The following is a 19,701-nucleotide window of genomic DNA, read 5'->3' on the forward strand; positions in this document are numbered from 1 at the left end:
TATTGCACTAACCATATTTCTACATAACCACTTCACAAACCGATAATCTTTTGTTCCAATCTCTGCATCAAGGTCTACCTTGGAGCCTGGAAATATACTTTATTAATATATATATAAATGTATGTGTATATACACATATTTTATGTTCTTCTCTTTTTATACAATAAATGAACTAGCTTTTAGTTGTCTGTTCTTCCATTATTTTTTTTCACTTTTGTATGTGTTAAAAAAACTCACTAGAAACTTTCTAAACCCAATATTATCAGCACAGCACATTTATAGAGTAACATTTTGCTATATTAATAAAATTATGTAATATAGTATATATATTTACAAGGTAAGTCCTAAAAATATAACATGTTGACATATGTAGAACATCTCATTAAATACCTATTTCTGAGAAATCAGCAATCATAAAATAGCCTCCTTCTGGAAAAGTAGGTGCCATTCCTACAGTTGTTAAAAATTTGGCCAAGTGGTCTCGTTTGGGTTCTAATGTGTCCACAGTGTTTTGCCAATAACTATCCGGAGTTCCCATACGTTCCATTTCAATTTCAAACCCAACTGCTATAGCCTCCTACAGCACGTTCAAGTATATATTACATTAAATGTAAACAATGATACAGATAGTTTTGTAAGTAACGAAATGTTCTGTGTTTCTTTAAGTTAGTTCTATTAATATTATTTTTTACTATTATAACATTTAAAACTATATTTGTTATTACTGTAACTTATAATTGGATATTATTTTCAACTGGTAGTTTAGTTAGCTGATCAAACATTATGGGGTATTATTGGGTTGGCACTGAAAGTTTCACTTTCCTTGTGTATTGACTGATAGTATTATTTACTTCTAGTTAGTTTATCTGGTATTAGCTTCATTACAACCCAATTTATTTGTAATTCTAAACTACAGAGTTAGGGTTAATTACAAATATGACCATAAGTAAGTTATGTGCATGGTGTCAGCCCACTGGACAGATGTCATACCTGTGAAGTTGTACATATTTAGCACATATATATTTATACATATATATACACATTTATATCAATTAAAGGCCATGTTACATATTATAACTTATCCCAGGCAAGCCTCCAATTTATTATGTTATGTATCACAATTTAAAACAGACTGAGGTCAAGTTAAATTTGAATTCAGATTTAATTTTTAATTCAGTTTTCCTTCTTATAACAAATATATTTTAATGTACAAACAATAATATAACTTATAATAAAGATCAATACAAATAGATATTACAAATAATAATTTATATCCAAAAGTTTGACAAACTTACAAACAATACTGAGTCTTTTATTTGGCCTGTAACTGAATATTTTATTGATGGTTCACAATAAGTGAATGAATTTAAAATTGATATCAGTACAGTTCACTTAATGGGTAGCTGGCTAGCTCTTGCTGATCACATCAGTTTTTTACTAATCAAGTTATATAACATCTAAGTAAAAATACTAATGTTCAATGTCAATTCACTGAAGTTAGAGTTTGTAATGTTCAAAACTTATAAACATTTTCCCGGCCATATATTTATAGTTTCCTGATTAGTAAGCATTTATCACAGTTATACCTTCTGAGGTTTATAGCATTATAGCAAACCAATAATGTATATTGTCTCTTGGTGTATCAGTTTATAAGTGTTAAGGTGAGATTCTAGAAATTTCAGTTGGCCCAACAATTTGCTGATGCTTTCATAAAATACATATTGTTGGTTCTGACACTGAAGAATCTTCTACAAATTTAGGAAATACATGGGAATTTCACAATATACATTTAACAGTACAAGTTACATGCATTTCTATATATATATATATTAAACTAAAACAAATATAAATATTAAAATAAATATACAACAATACTGGGTTTGGTACATTTGTTGATAACTCAGAAAATAAATAGTTCCAGTTTTATACTCTGGCCTTTCAAAAACTATAATTTGGGGTTTATAATTTGTTGGACACTCTGAAACCCATAATGGTGAAAAGCAAAAATCTATACATTCCTTAAGTAGCTCATCAGTAAGTCTGAGGGCTTATAATGCAAAAAATTGGATTTCAATACCCTTGATAGGCAGACCATAGAGCACCCATTATGTAGATTTGCACTTTACAACAAACAAACCTATTGTATACACTTTAATACTTTAGAAATATAATTATTAAGCAGTAGTACAGAAAAAAATATGTAACAAAAATACTAGAGTAGAACAAAGGTTTTTATTCAAGAAAATATTTTTTTCCCTTACCTCATACTAAAATAAAACTACAGCATGTGGCATGAATAGGTTTTAAATTTTCAGTGATCACTTATAACTGGAATTTTTCCAATTGAAAGCCTGTGTCAAAAACTGATACTTTTAAACAAGTTCTCACCCATAGATCTAACTAGCTTGACACAACTTGACAATTCTCACAACAGAAGTGACACTTTCATAGTGTTTTTAATATATTTTAATAAAATTACTCCAACTGTCAAGACAACAGTTAAAACCCTGACATCAAAGTGACACTTTTCAAATATTGTACATGTGTTGTTCAACTCATCCATCAATTACAACTAAGTAACACATTCAAGTAACATGCTTATACAATCAAATTGTTTTAACTGCTATGTAGCCTTTTAATTTATAGACTGCTTATAAAAAAAGAAAAAGCTTTGTTTGTTTTTTTGGAATTTCACACAAAGCTACTTGAGGGCTATCTGTGCTAGCCGTCCCTAATTTAGCAGTGTAAGACAAGAGGGAAGGCAGCTAGTCATCACCGCCAACTCTTGGGCTACTCTTTTACCAACGAATAGTGGGATTGACCGTCACATTATACGCCCCCACGTCTGGGAGGGCAAGCATGTTTAGCGACGCGGGCACAAACCAGCGACCCTCGGATTACGAGTTGCACGCCTTACGCACTTGGCCATGCCAGGCCTAGTGTGTGTTTTTCTTATAGCAAAGCCACAAAGGGCTATCTGCTCAGCCCACCGAGGGGAATCGAACCCCTGATTGTAGCTTTGTAAATCCGGAGACGTATCTCTGTACTAGCGGGGGGCAAAGAATGGCACAAGTATTTATGGTTTCTTTTGTATATGAACAAACAAACAAAAAAACCAGTTTCATGAAAATTGTTAACGCTTTTCTATAGTGAGTGAATAAGCATATTTATTTTACCTGAAGAGGTGTGGCACAGGAAGAAACACAGTTCTCGTGAAGTAACTGAGGAAATTTTGTTAGCTCCTTAGGCCCATACAGCCAACCTATCTAAAGAACCAAAATATATTTATATTAATTAACATGCAAGCTATCAAGATTCTATATACACTTTAAACATTATTGTAGGATAGGTTATTTCACAGTTTAAAGCAATGGATAATGATGTTGACACCAAACTACAATAATTAATCTAAAACAGGAGAATTAAAAGCCCAGAAAAAGTACAATTACTAGAAAATAAACAAGAGAAATTGTGGCAATGTATGTAGTAGAGACCTGATCAATTTTTTGTACATTTTCTTGTAAGTTGTAATCATTAATGCATTATACAAATTAACTTCAATAATTTTAGAAAAATATTTCAGATTATTTTACATTACAATATAAAGTTATAAAAGACAACAGTATAATACAAACTAGTTTATAGTTGCATGTCTATCTCCCATGCTACTAAACAATCACAAGTTACCATATTTATACTACTGTATAAACATATAAATTGCACCTACATGTACTGTAAAATTATGGAACCTTAATTACATTTCAAAGATGTTCCTTGTTATGAATAATATATGTATGATCATAGAATAACTTTTATTTTGTAAAACATACATACATACTACACATTATTTTACTGGTATCTTAGGAAATAAAAACTTCCTTACAACGTTAAGTGGTATGTAAATAAATGTTAGAATTCATTTTACTACCATATGTCATGAGCAGCAGTAGGAAACATTTTTCACAGTCACGGTGGAAAGGGTGGGAGCACTGGAAAACATATATCCCAGACAAAACAAAAGTGTTTAGTACATGCATAAAGGTTCAACATTAATGTTTTATTTAAGGCATGTAAACCTCAGATTTTGGGCACAGATGTACATCTTTCATTAGCAACACAAGAAGCCTCACTTATTGTAACAGTTGGCTGTTGTTGTGCTTACTATTAAATATATTAACATATATTTGTTGGAGGTGGTGGCAAGAAAACTTGTTTTGGATTCATTTTAAACAACTTGCAATACACTACATGTGCACATCTACTTCTATTTGGTCACTTAAAACTTTACTAAAATTAGGATTTCTGATGACTTCAATAACTTACTTTTCTTGAATGCTTCAATTATTAATAAAACAGCATTAACTACTTCATTTCTCATTTCTGCATTATTTTGATGAATTTACATACATAATATGTACACTCTGTGATGATTGAAACACGTTTTGAGTAAGTATAGCATTGTACCATAAATAAACAACTCTCTCAGGTCTTCAACTCTACTACTACTCTCAAGCACAAATTATATGGATGGTATTTCTATAAAATAGATAATACTAGTAGGACAAAATTTCTATTATAATTAAGGCCTATGTGCAAATGTATAATTATGTAATCAGTCAGGTTACGTACCCATAATCCTAAGTCATATTTTTCAATATATTTTCCAAGTGACAAAACATTTTACTTTAATAAAAACCTTGTACATTTTCATTGAATGTCAGCTCAACAATTAGATATTGAATTATTTTCTACCCAACAAATAGGTATACATGGATGTAGATGCATATTTGGTAAATCTGTAAACTGGATAAGGTTTTAGATGCATTCAATAAAATTTTTTATAACTGTTGAATCATTAAAGGAATAAAGAAAATAAATTTTAAAAGTAGATTCTAAGTTTACAGCCAAGTGTTAAAACAAATATGATTCACAACTAAAAATGTTTTGTAACTTTGAAATAATTTCAAAATCTTTTAATCAACAATAGGATTTCATTTTATATCCTTTCCAAAATAGAGGCATGGGCACTATTTCTTAAAAAGCATGTGGGCATTTCAGAACTGGTTGATCCTATTGTGCCTTAATGTACAAATAATATCTTAAATTTTTTTACAATTGTGTATTTTACTACACTATTATCATTAAACTTTATCTTTAACACAAAACAAGGTTTTATGTCTCTATTAAACATTTTTTTTAAATGAGTAAACACCAACCCAAACTACTTAAATTTAAAATGTTTTTGATGTGCTATATATCATAAGTCATAAGTGCTTCATTATTGTTGATAAAGAAAATGTTTGAAAGAAAACACATTTTCAAAATGTGACAATGCACCACTTTAAATAATGAAAACATTAAATTGTCAATATTTATGAAGAAAGGAAGAATCAGTTACAAATGCAAAACATTTTTTTACCTCAACATGTTTTTCAATTTTAAATTATAGAACAGCCTCGCTATTTCCTTTATTTCTCCTAATTTCATACAAACAAGATTTCTACTGAAATATATAAAGGAATTTGTAAAAAATTTGGATTTGTACTGAATAATTACATCTGGTCTTATTTGCCATGGATTCAAGGTGGTAGATATGATAAAGAACATTTATAACTACGAAAAGATAAACAAGATAGGCAAACAAACAAAAATAAAAAGTTTTATGCTAGCTGCTACAAAATATTATTCGGAATACATATTTTTCATATTAAATTAAACAAATAAAAACTATTATTGAACTTTACAAACATTTATGACTCTTACAACTGACAAAAATTGTAAGTAAACTTAAGTAAGCCTAAAAAACCTTACCTTCCAACCTGTAATGCCAAATGTTTTTCCAGCACTTCCAATAGTTAGTGTTCGTTCCCACATTCCAGGAAGGGTAGCTGAACAATGTTTTGAAATAAGATATGGTTATTTATATAAAGTTCATCCTATAACAACAGAAAGTATAATTCATGAGTTGCAAATACCTTTGCAGCAAACTTTGAATCTTAGAAATCTTAAAAATAAATTATTTTAATATCATTTTGTTAGACCAGTTGTAAATATTTTTTGGTTTAGAAATTTCCAAGTGTGTAAAACCTTAACCATACATTTTATTCAATTTTGGGCCAAGTTCTTAACCTCACTAGCTGACTAAAATGCAGTGCACACTGGAATGTAAACATGTTTAACAAAAAATGAGCAGCTGATTAGTAATGAAAAGATTATCTTGATATTTCAACTGACATTTTCTTGTCCAATTACAAAAGTTGTTTTAATGCAACAAGCAACTGATACAATTTAAATATCAAACAATGTATCCTTAAGAGCTGTCAGAGATTAAAACATTTTCCAACTTTCCAACAATGCAGTATAACAATATTTTAATATATATACAGTAAATTAGTGACAAACATAAGAAATATTCATCAAATAAAATCAAAAATAATGAAATATGCTATCTAATAAAAATAAACTAATAAAAACAGATTCCTTGAACTTTCTATCGAGCAACTGTGGAATGTAGTCTATCTTAATTGAGAAGGGCTGCCTAGACACAAACAAGCTATTTTCATTAATAAAGTATGTTGCAACAGCATATATCATAATCACCCATCATTATAGCTAGCCATAAGTAGACTAAGCTATTGTTTAAGGCCTTAACCAGCTGTGTGTTTAGTATTGTAATAATTAAAAAATATGTTTTAAATTAAACCAATCAAAATTTAACATTTCCCTAAATTGAAAATTTATTTCTGATAGATACTAACCTATTTTCACAAAAGGCTTTTTTTAACTTATAAGCACAACTTTTCACTCATCAATAGCTTAGATACTCCCACATACCCTCACGAGGCCTCTTTGCATGCTTACATGCAAATTATTCTGCAATAACCCTCCACCGTTAGGAGAACAACACAACTTCTATCATAACTTGTACCCTCACTTCTGTACAGCTCTTAAACACTTTGAGATTGGGCAGTACATACAGAATGTACAACAAAAGTGCAAAAGTTGGAAAGGAAACGTGCATAAATAAGTATCAATCAGAAATACATTTTCAATATAAAAATGTTAAATTCCAGTACAATATCTCACCTTTAATCAGAACTAGCAAAATTCACACATTGAGTTGGCAGACGGCCCAGTGAAAATATGATTCATCTTTAGAAAGTGCCCAAAGAAAGACCATGAAGTTTGCAAAAATAATTGAAAAGAGATTTCCCTATGGGAGGCTGCTCCACTTCTTAGCTAGGTATACTCTTTGCCTATGCAAAAAATTGTGTTACAATGATGATTAAACAATGAAGGAACTGCTTCATCTTAATCATGTGTGCACATCGAACCCAACCATCAACCATATCTGCCAAGAAGCAGCATCCAAAGGGGAGGTGCATCTCCAGTCCATCACTAGGATGTATTACCCAGTCAATGGTAGGAGGAGAATACCCAGTCAAACATGTTGATATTAAAGGACTACAGGTGTAGAGTTGCTAGGGCACATTGGACCATAAATAGGAAACTGACTACAACTAACACTAGGTGTGCCCTGATAGTGATATTTGGCACATGGTAAGAAAATGGTACTCTATCTTTCACCTCTAATACATGAACTGATAAAGAAGATGAGTCTCCATGCGAAGAATCTGCAAGTCCAACAAAACCATCACCATATCTGATGAGAACTAAAATCTGATGGACAGAAGGAAGATTTACATCAAAGTGGGAATGCACCTCCAATCCATTACCAGGCAGCATTGGAAAAAATATCATCCCATCTATGGTAGGGAGATTGTACCCAGCTACACTCACATGTGGTCTTATGTGGCTGGTACACCTCCAATCATCCCCATATCCATCTGGAACACAAAAACTGAAAGGCTGTATGAAGGAAAGTGCCTCTGCTGAGAGGAAAACTCCATGTTAGTGGAATTAATCATCCATCATTTGATAGAATCTGGAATTGTATATCAAGTCCACAGTAGGTTGAGCATCAACACCATCTACACTGGCAGAACTCCACAACCCTACACTCAACTGAGTGTAGGGTTAGCACACTCAGGAAGAAATCTCCATGGTCCACCACCCCAGCAACTCTGATCTCATGTGTGGCAAGGACTTCCTTACTTCTTCAGAAGAAAGAGGGAAACAATGCACTGGAGAGCCCAGAGTAATACTGCACTGGAGACAGTATGGCGGGTGACCTCAATACTTTATTTTAAAAAGCTATACATGGATCATCTAGAATGGGCACTAATCTCTGTCTGCTTTACTCTTGTTAATCAATGAGAATACAGTCCTGGACAAATGTTTTTAGGAAACAAAACATTGCAGTACATACCTACAAATGGTCTTGTGGAATACCCCATCTCAACAGTGGAAATATACTATGCACAAGTTTGACTCTACAGGATCCAAATATGCTAGAAAGGCTCCTAAAAATAACAGAAGAAAATAAAGAATCATTTGACTTGCACACTTACAGAAAAATTGTGAGCACAAGATGATGAATGGAGGAAAACAAAACCTCGTATAACAAGTAATGGCTTTGTAGTAAAAATGAGTAGTAAGGATGTAAGAAATGTTCCACATACAAACAACAATGATGTCCTCCAACAAAGGACAATGGAAATGAGCAACCAAGAATATAATATAGTGAATAATTTGATGGGAAGAAACATGGGAAACACCCAATATAATTATCTAAAAAAAAAGGAATGTACAAGCCAAGTGAATCATCTGGCAAATCCTAACCATAAGGGTAGTTACAGAAATGTAGAAAAATTAACCCAATGCAAAAACAAGGATTTCAGGCATTGTGAAATGTCAGTCTGCTTGAACAGGGATCAATCAAAAGGCACATGTGAAGATGGAGACTTGTAATTGACTGATAATATACATTCGATTGAGAAAGACTTAGGAGGGAGGTTGAAAAACAAAGATGGTCCTAGTAGTCAGCACAAAAGTGGAAACTACAGCAGAGGCACCCAAAGTGGAGCCACCTACAGAATTAGACAACAAGTGGTGTGGATGATGAAAAGACCCAGGGAAACAGACAATGAAATGAGTGCTTTCTAGCCTGAAGGAATACGAGATAATAATTGAGTTGTTGGAAAGCACCATCATTGAATTGCCCTGTCCTTCGAAGCAACCAAATATGCATCCCAACCAGAAAGGAAAGCATCTGTTAAAAATGACATTCTGGATGATGAGTTGGAAGAGGAATACCTGAAGGGGCACTGCCTCAACCAATCACCTTGGTACGTTGGTTAGTAAGGAAGGAAGAAGAAAGAGAGGGCTGTCCAAGAGATCCCAAACAAAACACCTCTGAAGATTATACATGTAGGCATTAACAATAGGATGAGGGCCTCAGAAAAGCCCATGTCTCAGGAGAGAGGGCCTCTCACACTGGGGGAAAAGAGGAGGAGTATAGTTGTGAACTAAAAGCTTCATAGTTCCAAATGGAAGAAGTTTGGGCCTCTCTGAGAAGATGATTATATAACACTCCAAGATGAACTAGGTACTGCAGAGGGTTGAGGAAAAATGTCTCCACCTACACAAACCATCTAACCAGATCTACTACTCTTATGAAAAACTGAGTATGAAAGACTGAGCCAGCCTGTGAGAAAGTAAAAATAAGTTGACCATCGATGTAATGGTTGTAATGAAAAACAAAAGCAAATACTTGAGTCACCCAACAAATAACAGAAACACTCAAGTCATCCAATAAAAAACAGAGAGAACCTGGGTATGTTCAGATTGAAGAACCTTGACTGAAACACATATCCAATGGACAAAACAAAGATAATGTCAGAATGCAGAGGAGATGTAGATATATAGGTATAAGTCCAACACCTCAACCATCATCTACAAACCAGGAGGAAAAACCCAATGAAGTACAACTCCATGGTGACACGTGGGAGGGCTAGGAAATGGTTTCATAACTGACAGATCAATGATACAGCATCAGACCCCAATTTTATAATCAGGCTGGGTGGTTTCCTCTCAATTTCTGTTGAATATTTGTTCAAGGTTCTTTGACTTGGTTGTTTGTTTCAGAGAAAAGTCACTTTGTCTATATTAGTGTTTCCTAAACAGTGTGCCACGAAATATTGTAAATGTATGGCATCCAATATACTTTTCCATGACCATGTAAAATAATCAAGTTTATTTAGGCCAACAAAGTCTTATTATCAAAGTAGAGTAAAATAGAAATACCCATATGTGTGGTGATACTCACATGGCTTAATTTGAATAATTGAGTAAATAAAAAAAACATTTCTTTTGTGTGGATTAATTGTGTGTCCAAATATATTTTTAATTATTTTATAAAATTTAAATATATTAAATTGAGAGCATTTTTCTCTATTAGACCCAATTAGTATATGATGATGAGAAAACCCACTTGGAGAGAAACATATATATGTAAAAATGGCTGGTATGAGGTGACAAAATTTTTTATGTGGAGGAGCAAACAACATGAAACTGATGATGACCAAAGAAGGTTGAAACATTGTTTGCTTCTATACATAAAATATTTTTTCAACCCATACCAGCCGTTTTTATATATATAGTATATTTTATGTTTTTAATCAGGAAAACTGTTCTCTTTTCATGTGCAGGGTGAGACAAATGTGCCATGAGCACAAAAAGGCTAAAGACCCACTGGTTTATATGTTGTATTCATCATGTGGAACCCTATCTCAGATCTTAAAACTGTAAATTTACTACTATCACACTGGGTGACTTTAAAATAATCACTCTGATGGTGACCCATTTTCTCTGCACTGAATACCAGTTCATCATAACTAAACCCTGAACTAAGAGCTGGTACCCAACATACAGCTAGGTAAACTGGAACAAGATGAGGAAGGTATCTTACTCAAGGGTACAACAGTAAAACAGGCCAGCATCAAACTCATGCCCATCTTATCCAGTCAAAAGCATGAACCTACTGAACCATGTTGCTCACTGTAGACAAGGAAAAGAAACTGAGGTACTAGAATCTAATCCTCACAAAGGAACAATAAATTACAATTCCCAGAGCATGATCATCCAAAGTACATGACAGTCAAGGTATAGTGGCTCCTAAACTCAACTGGCCCTCAAAACAACTCATGTGAACCCCAGTATCTGGAGAAGTTAGGGAATAATATATACTGACCCAAAACCTAATCACAGATAGGGACAGTAATATAATCATAGGAAACTATAGATAACAATAAAACATAACATACCTAAGGGATTAGATTCACAAATGGAAAGGAGGTCTGGATATTCCCCCCCACAATTACTCATGATATTGAAGCATAGACAAAAGGAGGAAACAGGCTGTTAAAAATTCTCATCAAGATCTGCATGAAAAGACAATTATCAGGTGTTTAGAATCTCACTTAAAGTAGCCAAAATCCCTATGAACTAGAGCTGTCACTTTCCAAGATGCTCAGATGCCATTAAAGTGGCAAGCAAAGCAGCTGTAAAAGTTACAACTATGATAGAAGCAACAAGGAATTGCAAGTGCATGATGTGTGTATGAAAGAGAATTTTATCTCCAAAAATAATTCTCAAAACTGGAAAAAATTATGGCTGAAAAATTAAGTAGATGAAAATTTAAACTGTAACTTGAGCAAACAAGCAAAAATATCAGTCAGAAAACACGAGTAAAACACAAACTGACAATAAATAAGTAATTAAGAGCTGCATGGTGACAATATGAGGTAAAGAATTGCTGCATGATAATTTGCATGTCAGCATGCACGAGTTTCATGTGAATATACAGAATGTAGGTGAGAATATCAAGGCTAGTGGCAAGCAAAAATTTGAATTTACACCTATAAGGATAGTATAAGTCAAGAAAACTATTTATGGGAGGAAGTAAGATATCTTATCAGAAACACATAAGTCAGAAACAGATATTTTAAAATTGCAACAGCAAAACACCTTTCTTTTGGGCACATGTGGTGCCCATATACTGGCTAGTTGCTTAGTTCAATACATGCACAAAAAAGAAAGATACCAGCAAAGCAGTGTTGATGTTTGAGAACAAATTACTCTTAACAAGGATATTGATATGCAACATATTGTATAATTTTTGGTTTGTGGAAACAACAAAATTAGTATTAATTCCTATTAAGACTGCCCTAATGAGTCAATACAGTCTCTGCTTGAAGTACAATGATGTTCCATACAGTATATCCTAGAAGGTCTCTTATTTCCAAAGTATATTGTTTGTAACATACATGGAAAGTTAAGTACATTAATTTAAAAATTATTTTAAAATAATCAAATCAGCATGTCACAAGAAAACTGCACCTGATGTATAAAATCACACTTAAATGGTACATATTAGAAATACATTTTGTTTAGTCTTTCATATACAGTTTGCATAATGCAACTGAAACCTTCTGGATAGAGTAGCTGACAACTCTTTCTGACCCTTGTGAATTTAAAATGCCAAAGATAGGAATGTCTCTTGCACTCAATGGCATGAGCCAAAGAAATAAGGATCATCTCTGCAATGACAGAAAAAGCCAGAAAGAGACCTTCAACAAGTCATACTCCACCCATGGAAGGAAAAGTTTGGCATCTCATAACTAGTGAGAATCAAACAGAAAGTTCAATGATGAAAGCTGTCCACATGTCTCAAGCAGCAGTATATAATTTAATCAAGATGAATATCAATTTGAATAAACTACAAAGTTTACATGTATACAAATTGCTTCCACAATGTATCCAATCAACAACTGCATATCTCAAGCAACTGCAGAATGTAAAGGGTATTCATATTATTCCATAACAAGACATACATAGCAGTTAATCAACCTATTAGACTGTTGAAATAGGTGCTGGAAAGTCATTATCCTCTTACAATAGGATATGGTTATGTGGATCAAAATGGCATGGTGAGGCTTCAAAATCATTTTAGTATAATGTACACAACTTCTGTAATGCATGAGATTGAAGGATGCTATAGTGTGTTTTTTAATGGTTTTAAACTCAGGCTGCTTTCTAACTTTCATTTAATAATTGCTTTAGAGGTGTCTAGAAGATGTAGGCACTCTCCAGGTAAAATATGTTCAAAGTAAAACTGGTTGGCTAGGCTAAATGCACCAAGCATCAAGGTAAAAAGTTAAACTAAATTTAGTAAAATTCATAAAAGGAAATTAAGGTAAAACAAAACAAAGTTTAAAAAAAACATAAGTAGCATAAAACCAATGTTTACATGTAGTCTGCAACGTTAAGAGAAAAACTACAGTGATACAAGTTGTAAAGGACTTTCTGCAGCATAACTGTAATTATCATAACTCACCAGGAAGACTAACAGATAAGTACAAAAACTGCCATCAGTCACCTGAAGTTGGCCTTTCCAGTTATTTGATGTTATGGCCATTTTCAAAAAGTAAAGTAATAAAAGTTTTAAAAGACTTGTAGCAAAATTTTAACAATAACTCACCAGGATGACTAACAGATAGTTCAAACATCAGCATTAGTCACCTGGAGTTGGTCTTTCCAGTCCTGGTTTTGAGTTATTTGACATTACAGCCATTTTCTAATTTCAAATTGAACTATATGGACTTTGATTCTTGAAAAGAAATCACATTAAAAATGTCTAATGTATAAATTAAAAAGCTTAAATGGTCAAAGATAATCTCCAATAACTTTGTCTCAGGGATCACAGGCAGCACAACTTCACAGATACGGAGTTCAGGATCAGGGTGAATACCCCATTGGCAAAAGTGCATGCAAATGGTTTTAGAGAGAGAAAAGTTAAAGCCATTTGCTGTGGTCCACTTCAGTAAACAATTGAGGGCAGTCTGTAGCTGCCACTCAATATACCTCATGTTCAATGACTGACATGAGATGTGAAAGTCATTGACAGAGAGCCCATTTGCAGCAGTGAGAGGGAGTTGTTCAGTGATGGCATTAATTTTTATACTGAAAAGTGGGACACTCAAAACACAGCCCTAAGGGACTCCAGGTTCCTGTAGAAAAGAGCGGGAAAGTGATGAACCCACAAGAACTTGGAATCTCCTGTCCACGAAAAACTGTTTTATAAAAATGAGCAAATGGCCACGTAACCCTTATATATGGAGGTCTCACAAAATGCCACACCTCCATGTTGTGTCATAAGCTTTCTCTGTGTCAAAAAATACTGATAAAAGATGTTGTTTGAGAAAGGCTTCTCCGATCGATGTTTCAAGTCAAATCACGTGGTCCACAGTGGAGTGCTGTTGTCAGAACCCACACTGGGTGGGTGAGAGGAGGTTCTTTGATTCAAGGAACCAATGCAGTTCGAGAGTGTGGGACATCTATAGAAAGTATCCCAGGCTCATTTTTTACCCTTTCCTGCCATGGGCAGGCAGAATTCCACCACGGATAAGGATATAGTGGAAAATGTGTCAAAATTTTAGGAATACATTGAGCAGCTGCTTCTATAATACAGTCAGTCACTGCTGCCATGCAGTCGTCTATTGATGGCTTACAGACGATGGCAGGATCAAGTTCTGTGAGAGCACTGAAAGAGGGCCAGTTTAGGTGATCCAGCTTCTACTGGGGTGCATGGGTCTGGTGGCATTGACCATGGCCAGTCTCTCTCAAAAGTACAGGAAAATGATCACTGCCTCTTGGATTATTGTCAATCCTCCATGAAAAATGGAAGAACAATGAAAAGGAGCAAACTGAGAGATCAATAACAGTAAAGTACTGACTAGGTGCATGAAAATAAGTAGAAGAACCAGTATTGAAAAGAGAAAGGTTGTGATCAGAGAGTATAAGATCTACAGAGCGACCCCTCCTATCAATATCAGCACTTCCCCAGAAGGGACGATGTCCAATAAAGTACCCCAGCCTTAAAAAGGGAGACAACAACTGTTCAATGAGAGCATCAAGGTCTGATTTATCATATGTCTCTCCAGGCAACAGCTAGAGAGAATAAACAGTGATGATATGACCCAAGGAAACACTGATGGCTACAGCATCGAAGAGTGCATCAAGTGGCAAAGACAGGATGGGAACATGTTGATCAACCAACAGCGCCACCCCTCCATGCACTCGTCCATCACATAGCCTGTCATTTCTGTGCAGAGAAAACCACTAAAAGGTAACTGTATTGGCAGGTTTCAGAAATCTTTCCTGCAAGGAAAGACATGCAGGATGGTAGGAAGCAATCAGTGTTTTTATGTCATCCATATTAGAACGTAAACTTCGACAGTTCCATTGTATCAAGGTGGCCATTTTTATTTATGTGTAGGCAAATTAGGTGGAGAACCCTTATGTTTATGACCACGTCTTTTTTCCTTACTATCCTTATTCGAGGGAGGTCTATCGACCTCCATGGATCCTGCCCTTGGTCGACTGGGCAGGTTTTTGCTGTTGGAAGGGAATTCCAGTGAATGAGGACATGAACGAAGGATCGTTTTGCATCTTGGGGTGAGAGAAGATGTATCCAAGGAAATGCCTGTATTCAGAACCAAAGGAAGTGGATCTTGGGATTTCTTGGAATGTATGTAAGGGGCAAAGATGGGTGTTGAATTTGATTTATTAACTTTTTTAACCACAGAGGTCAAAAGACTTTTCATTTGTTTTGAGAAAAATTCTTTTCAAGGCACAGGGAGATCTGTCTGCACTCCCACTGTAGTTGTGGAACGAAGTGGAGCAGCATACATCAGAGATGAGGTGGTGGACAGCAACTTTCGAGCCTTAGGATAAGTAATGTTATGAATCTTTTTCTTCCAACCATTTAAGACAAGAATGAAAGTAGGATGGGTGAGAGCCATTGCAATTGACACAATGATGGTCTGTTTCACACTCATAGGCATCATGGTCCTTGCCACTGCAACGAGCACACATCAAGGAACCACGACATGAAGTCTTCAAGTGACCGACCCGTTGACACTGGAAACATCGAAGATGGTTTGGAATGTATGGTCATACCCTGCAATTAAAATAATCTGCCTTGATGGTGGCAGGTGCACGTGGTGATGTAAATCTCAAAACGAGGATATCTGTCGGCAGTGTAACTCCATCTTTGCGAGTGGAGATGCTCCTCACTACAGAAACTCCTTGAGTGGAGAAACCAGTGAGAATCTCTGACTCGGGGACGTTCTTCAAATCCCTCTCAACAATAACTCCTCATGATGAATTCAAGGTAGCATGAGGGGTAACTTCAATAGTTACATCCCCAATTGCCTTTGAATTCAAGAGGAGTTCACTGAGTTGGGATGTGGATATTTCAACCAATATGTCTCCAGATCGAAACTTCTTTATTGACTTTGTAGAGCCAGCAAGTCCCTCCAGTCCCTTCTGAATAAAAAAGGGGGACATTTGCCCTAAAGGTTTCTCTGAAAGAGAATATAGGATGAGAAAATGAGGTACAACTGGTGGTACAGATCTTGAAGGTTGCTGCTCAGAATCTCCAAGATGTGGTCACTTACTTATAGACTGTTTTTCTACTATTCTATTTAAGGTTTTATTTGGAGGATCCATAAAAAAAGGAAATTTCAGTACCCACTGACCCCACCCACCATGGAGCCCTACGAGGGGATACACTACAATGTCAAACAAGGACACTGCAACAATTCCAGGGTTTCGTGAGCTCTGTACCCAAACACCAGCATCAGATACAGTATCCACAACACCTGTTGAGAACATCCAACACTAGTACTTGGTTGACCCTAGCCCATGTGAACCAGCTGATTGACCCAAAGGGGGCCAACTCAAGGCCCCCCATCTACAGGAATTCAAGGGCAAAGTGGTGTGTTAGGGTTGAACCCGTCAACCACCAGGATCCTACTCTCCTCCCCTTCACAGGTCGCCATGAATGGCAAACATGTGGGTGGGTGTCTAGATCCCAGAGGAGGCAAACTGAAATAACAGGATTTTCCCTGGAAGGTCCCCTCACCACGTACAGGAATCCACACCAAAGGGCAAAGTAAAACTGATGGTTTCAGGGTCCTGATTTAGAAATTAATGGTAAATCAAGCTGCCTAAACAATCACTCCAAACAGTGTATCATAAATATAACTATGAGAGAGGAAGAAGTTGTTTAACACAAACCTAATATACTTTTTTTCTATTACATTTAATAGTTCCTTTTTTTTATAATACAAATATCAGAATTGAAATACCTACCAGTTAGCTAAAGACTAATCACCTATGATTTATTAAGATAGTTTTTGATAAATATCTGATTTTCATGTATAGTTTCCTTAGTTACAGATAGTTTTCTTTATTCTAAATTCAAAAATGCAAGCTTTTTTTTAATTTGCTTCAAGAATTAAAATGTATATTTTTGGCTTGAATTGGCATTTAAAATACAAATAGTTCTTTTTTATGATTATGAGTTAAAACACAAAGAAATATTCAGAAATTTACATTTTTTAAAGTTATCAATGAAGAAACTATAATACATGACTAGATATTCATAGATGAATAATACACATCAGTACTCTAGGGTCTCATATGAGGCTTACCCATGCGGATATGTTCTGACCCTTTGTAAACCAACCATTCATAAACCTCATCCATAACACAGATTACATTGTGCTTCTTGCAGAGTTCTGCTATCATCTCTAGCTCTGATCGGGTAAATACCTAAAGTAGAAACCAATGTAATAATTATAATTTAAAAGGTAATAAAATTTTGATGTACAATAAATTAACAGTGTTATACAAATTATAATGAGAAGGAAAATCCCTCAATATCTGTATAAATTAAAAAATATGTTTCTTAAAATACTACATTTTCTAGGAAAGACTGCAGTAAAACAATCAAAGTGTTTACTACCACTGTAGTAATATATAATACATAATTTATAGCTATTTCAGGTAAATAACATTATCAAGGAAAATAATATACACATTTCAGCTCATTGTTTTCAAATGCAACTTTATACAATAATTTTAATTTAATGCTCTTTCAATAATAATATTTAATGAATTTTAACAAATTAAACTTAATCTTTCCTTAATCTTTTTGTCACACCTGCTTAATACTTTAATTCATTTTTAAAGTTAGTGTGATTCAAAACAATTAAGAGTTACTTTTATAGCAATAATTCTTAAAGAGTTAGCAATGCACACTTGAAAAAACAATTATATTGCCTCATTAATGTAAAAAAGATGTTAAATGGACTGAACTATTGTCATTACTTCTTATGATTTCAAACTTCAAATTAATTAAAATTAGTAAATTACTAATTTATATAAATGATTGATATCAACTCTGAATAATTGAAGAAATATTCATACAATAATAAAATAGTTCATCGTGTTTTCAGTACAACTGTTGGTATTCAATTCCTTTTCAATTTGATTTATTAACTGTAATTTGATATCAAGTTCATTAACAAATCAATAACGAAGCTCATCAATTAAATTTTGAATGTAACTCTTGTGAAATGTAACAACTTGTTCTTTGACCCCTAATCCATGCACATAAGGTCAAGTAAACTTATGGTTTTCCCTATTATGGTATTTAAATGTAAAGAAATGACCAATAACACTGAGTGAAATATCTCATTTTCTAAGAAAAAAATAAAGGGGATATCCAACAATACTTAGTTGAATTAATTGTAATATTATTTTTTTCTGTTGCTTTTTTATAACTCAATGTTATTAATAGACCTGTAACCAACAAAGACATGGCCAGAAGCAATTTACTGCACAAACAGTTTCAAAATATTTTAAAATTTGATGGGGTCCATACACACTCCATCTGTAATACAAGGTTTAATTAACAATTGTGTGAAACAACTACACAATACACATGTGCCTAGGTAAGAGCTATGCATTGTGAATCCATGTGTCAACAGTCACATCTGTGGTCTCTTCTAGCTTAAACACTTACATTTTAAAAACAAGTCTAAATTCAACTAGAAGTTAGAAATGACAAAAAATAAAAGCTTAGCTCATAGGATAATCTTTTGAATTGTAAATTTCAATTTCCATTTTTGAAATGAACCTATAAACCAGTACTACATCAACTATTTAAACTGCTATGGCTTAATATGTACAATGTACTCATTTAAATAATTCAGCTGTTGTTACCCAAATTCAAAACATAGCTTCCTAATTGTACTACCTTTTGCTAATATATGATTGGAAGATCTACAGAATATACATATTGGTACAATTGGTAAAGATTACCTAAGTAATAAATCATACCTGTTGACCTTTCAAATCAGATTTTGTTCCATGTTATACATCGAAGTGTACAGTAAGAACAATCTGTTCTGTGCCAATATTTAGTTGATGGCATTTCCTTGCTTTTATTATTCAAAGAACTCAGATGCTCATTAAAGGCTTCATTTAATGGTTCTGTACTGTTTTCTTTATTGTTTTCTTCACTGTGTTGTACTTATAAAAAAATAACCACTAACATTATCTTGGTTTGTTTGTTTGTTTTTAAATGATTTAAAGATTCTATTCAAAACACAGAGTAATAACGATAAATTATTGAACATCAAAATACACTGCAATTCTAATTTGATAACTAAAACTAGTTCACGATAATTTAATCAATTTATACTTCAGGTATAAGTTGATTAAATTTTAAATTCTATAATTACCATTACTGAAATTAATGGTAGACTAGCACTAGACCTTTTATTCTAGTACTTAATTTTACAAATTAAAAACGCTAATTGCCCACTCCCAAAAAGCAATTCCTCAATAATGAAAGAGTTTTAAGATTTTACTTTTGTGTATATGTTT

General features: G+C 33.8%; 1 protein-coding gene and 1 long non-coding RNA gene across 6 annotated transcripts in view; one reads left to right on the forward strand and one right to left on the reverse strand.

Moving 5' to 3' along the window:
• The window catches only part of LOC143226515 (uncharacterized), a 67,676-nt gene that overhangs the window by 27,567 nt on the left and 20,408 nt on the right, over nucleotides 1–19,701 (forward strand). The gene's annotated exons all lie outside the window — the stretch shown is intronic.
• Nucleotides 1–19,701, reverse strand: part of LOC143226504 (kynurenine aminotransferase-like) — a 44,941-nt gene that overhangs the window by 6,089 nt on the left and 19,151 nt on the right. For both annotated transcript variants that reach the window (XM_076457535.1, XM_076457542.1), the window contains exons 7-11: nucleotides 17,460–17,580; nucleotides 5,812–5,888; nucleotides 3,177–3,266; nucleotides 391–577; nucleotides 13–86 (exon numbers count right to left, since the gene is read on the reverse strand). In XM_076457535.1, the coding sequence (XP_076313650.1) occupies nucleotides 13–86; nucleotides 391–577; nucleotides 3,177–3,266; nucleotides 5,812–5,888; nucleotides 17,460–17,580 (549 nt within the window). The remainder of the gene's footprint in view (nucleotides 1–12; nucleotides 87–390; nucleotides 578–3,176; nucleotides 3,267–5,811; nucleotides 5,889–17,459; nucleotides 17,581–19,701) is intronic.

Source organism: Tachypleus tridentatus, chromosome 1 (assembly GCF_004210375.1).
Source record: "Tachypleus tridentatus isolate NWPU-2018 chromosome 1, ASM421037v1, whole genome shotgun sequence".
Classification (NCBI taxonomy): domain Eukaryota; kingdom Metazoa; phylum Arthropoda; class Merostomata; order Xiphosura; family Limulidae; genus Tachypleus; species Tachypleus tridentatus.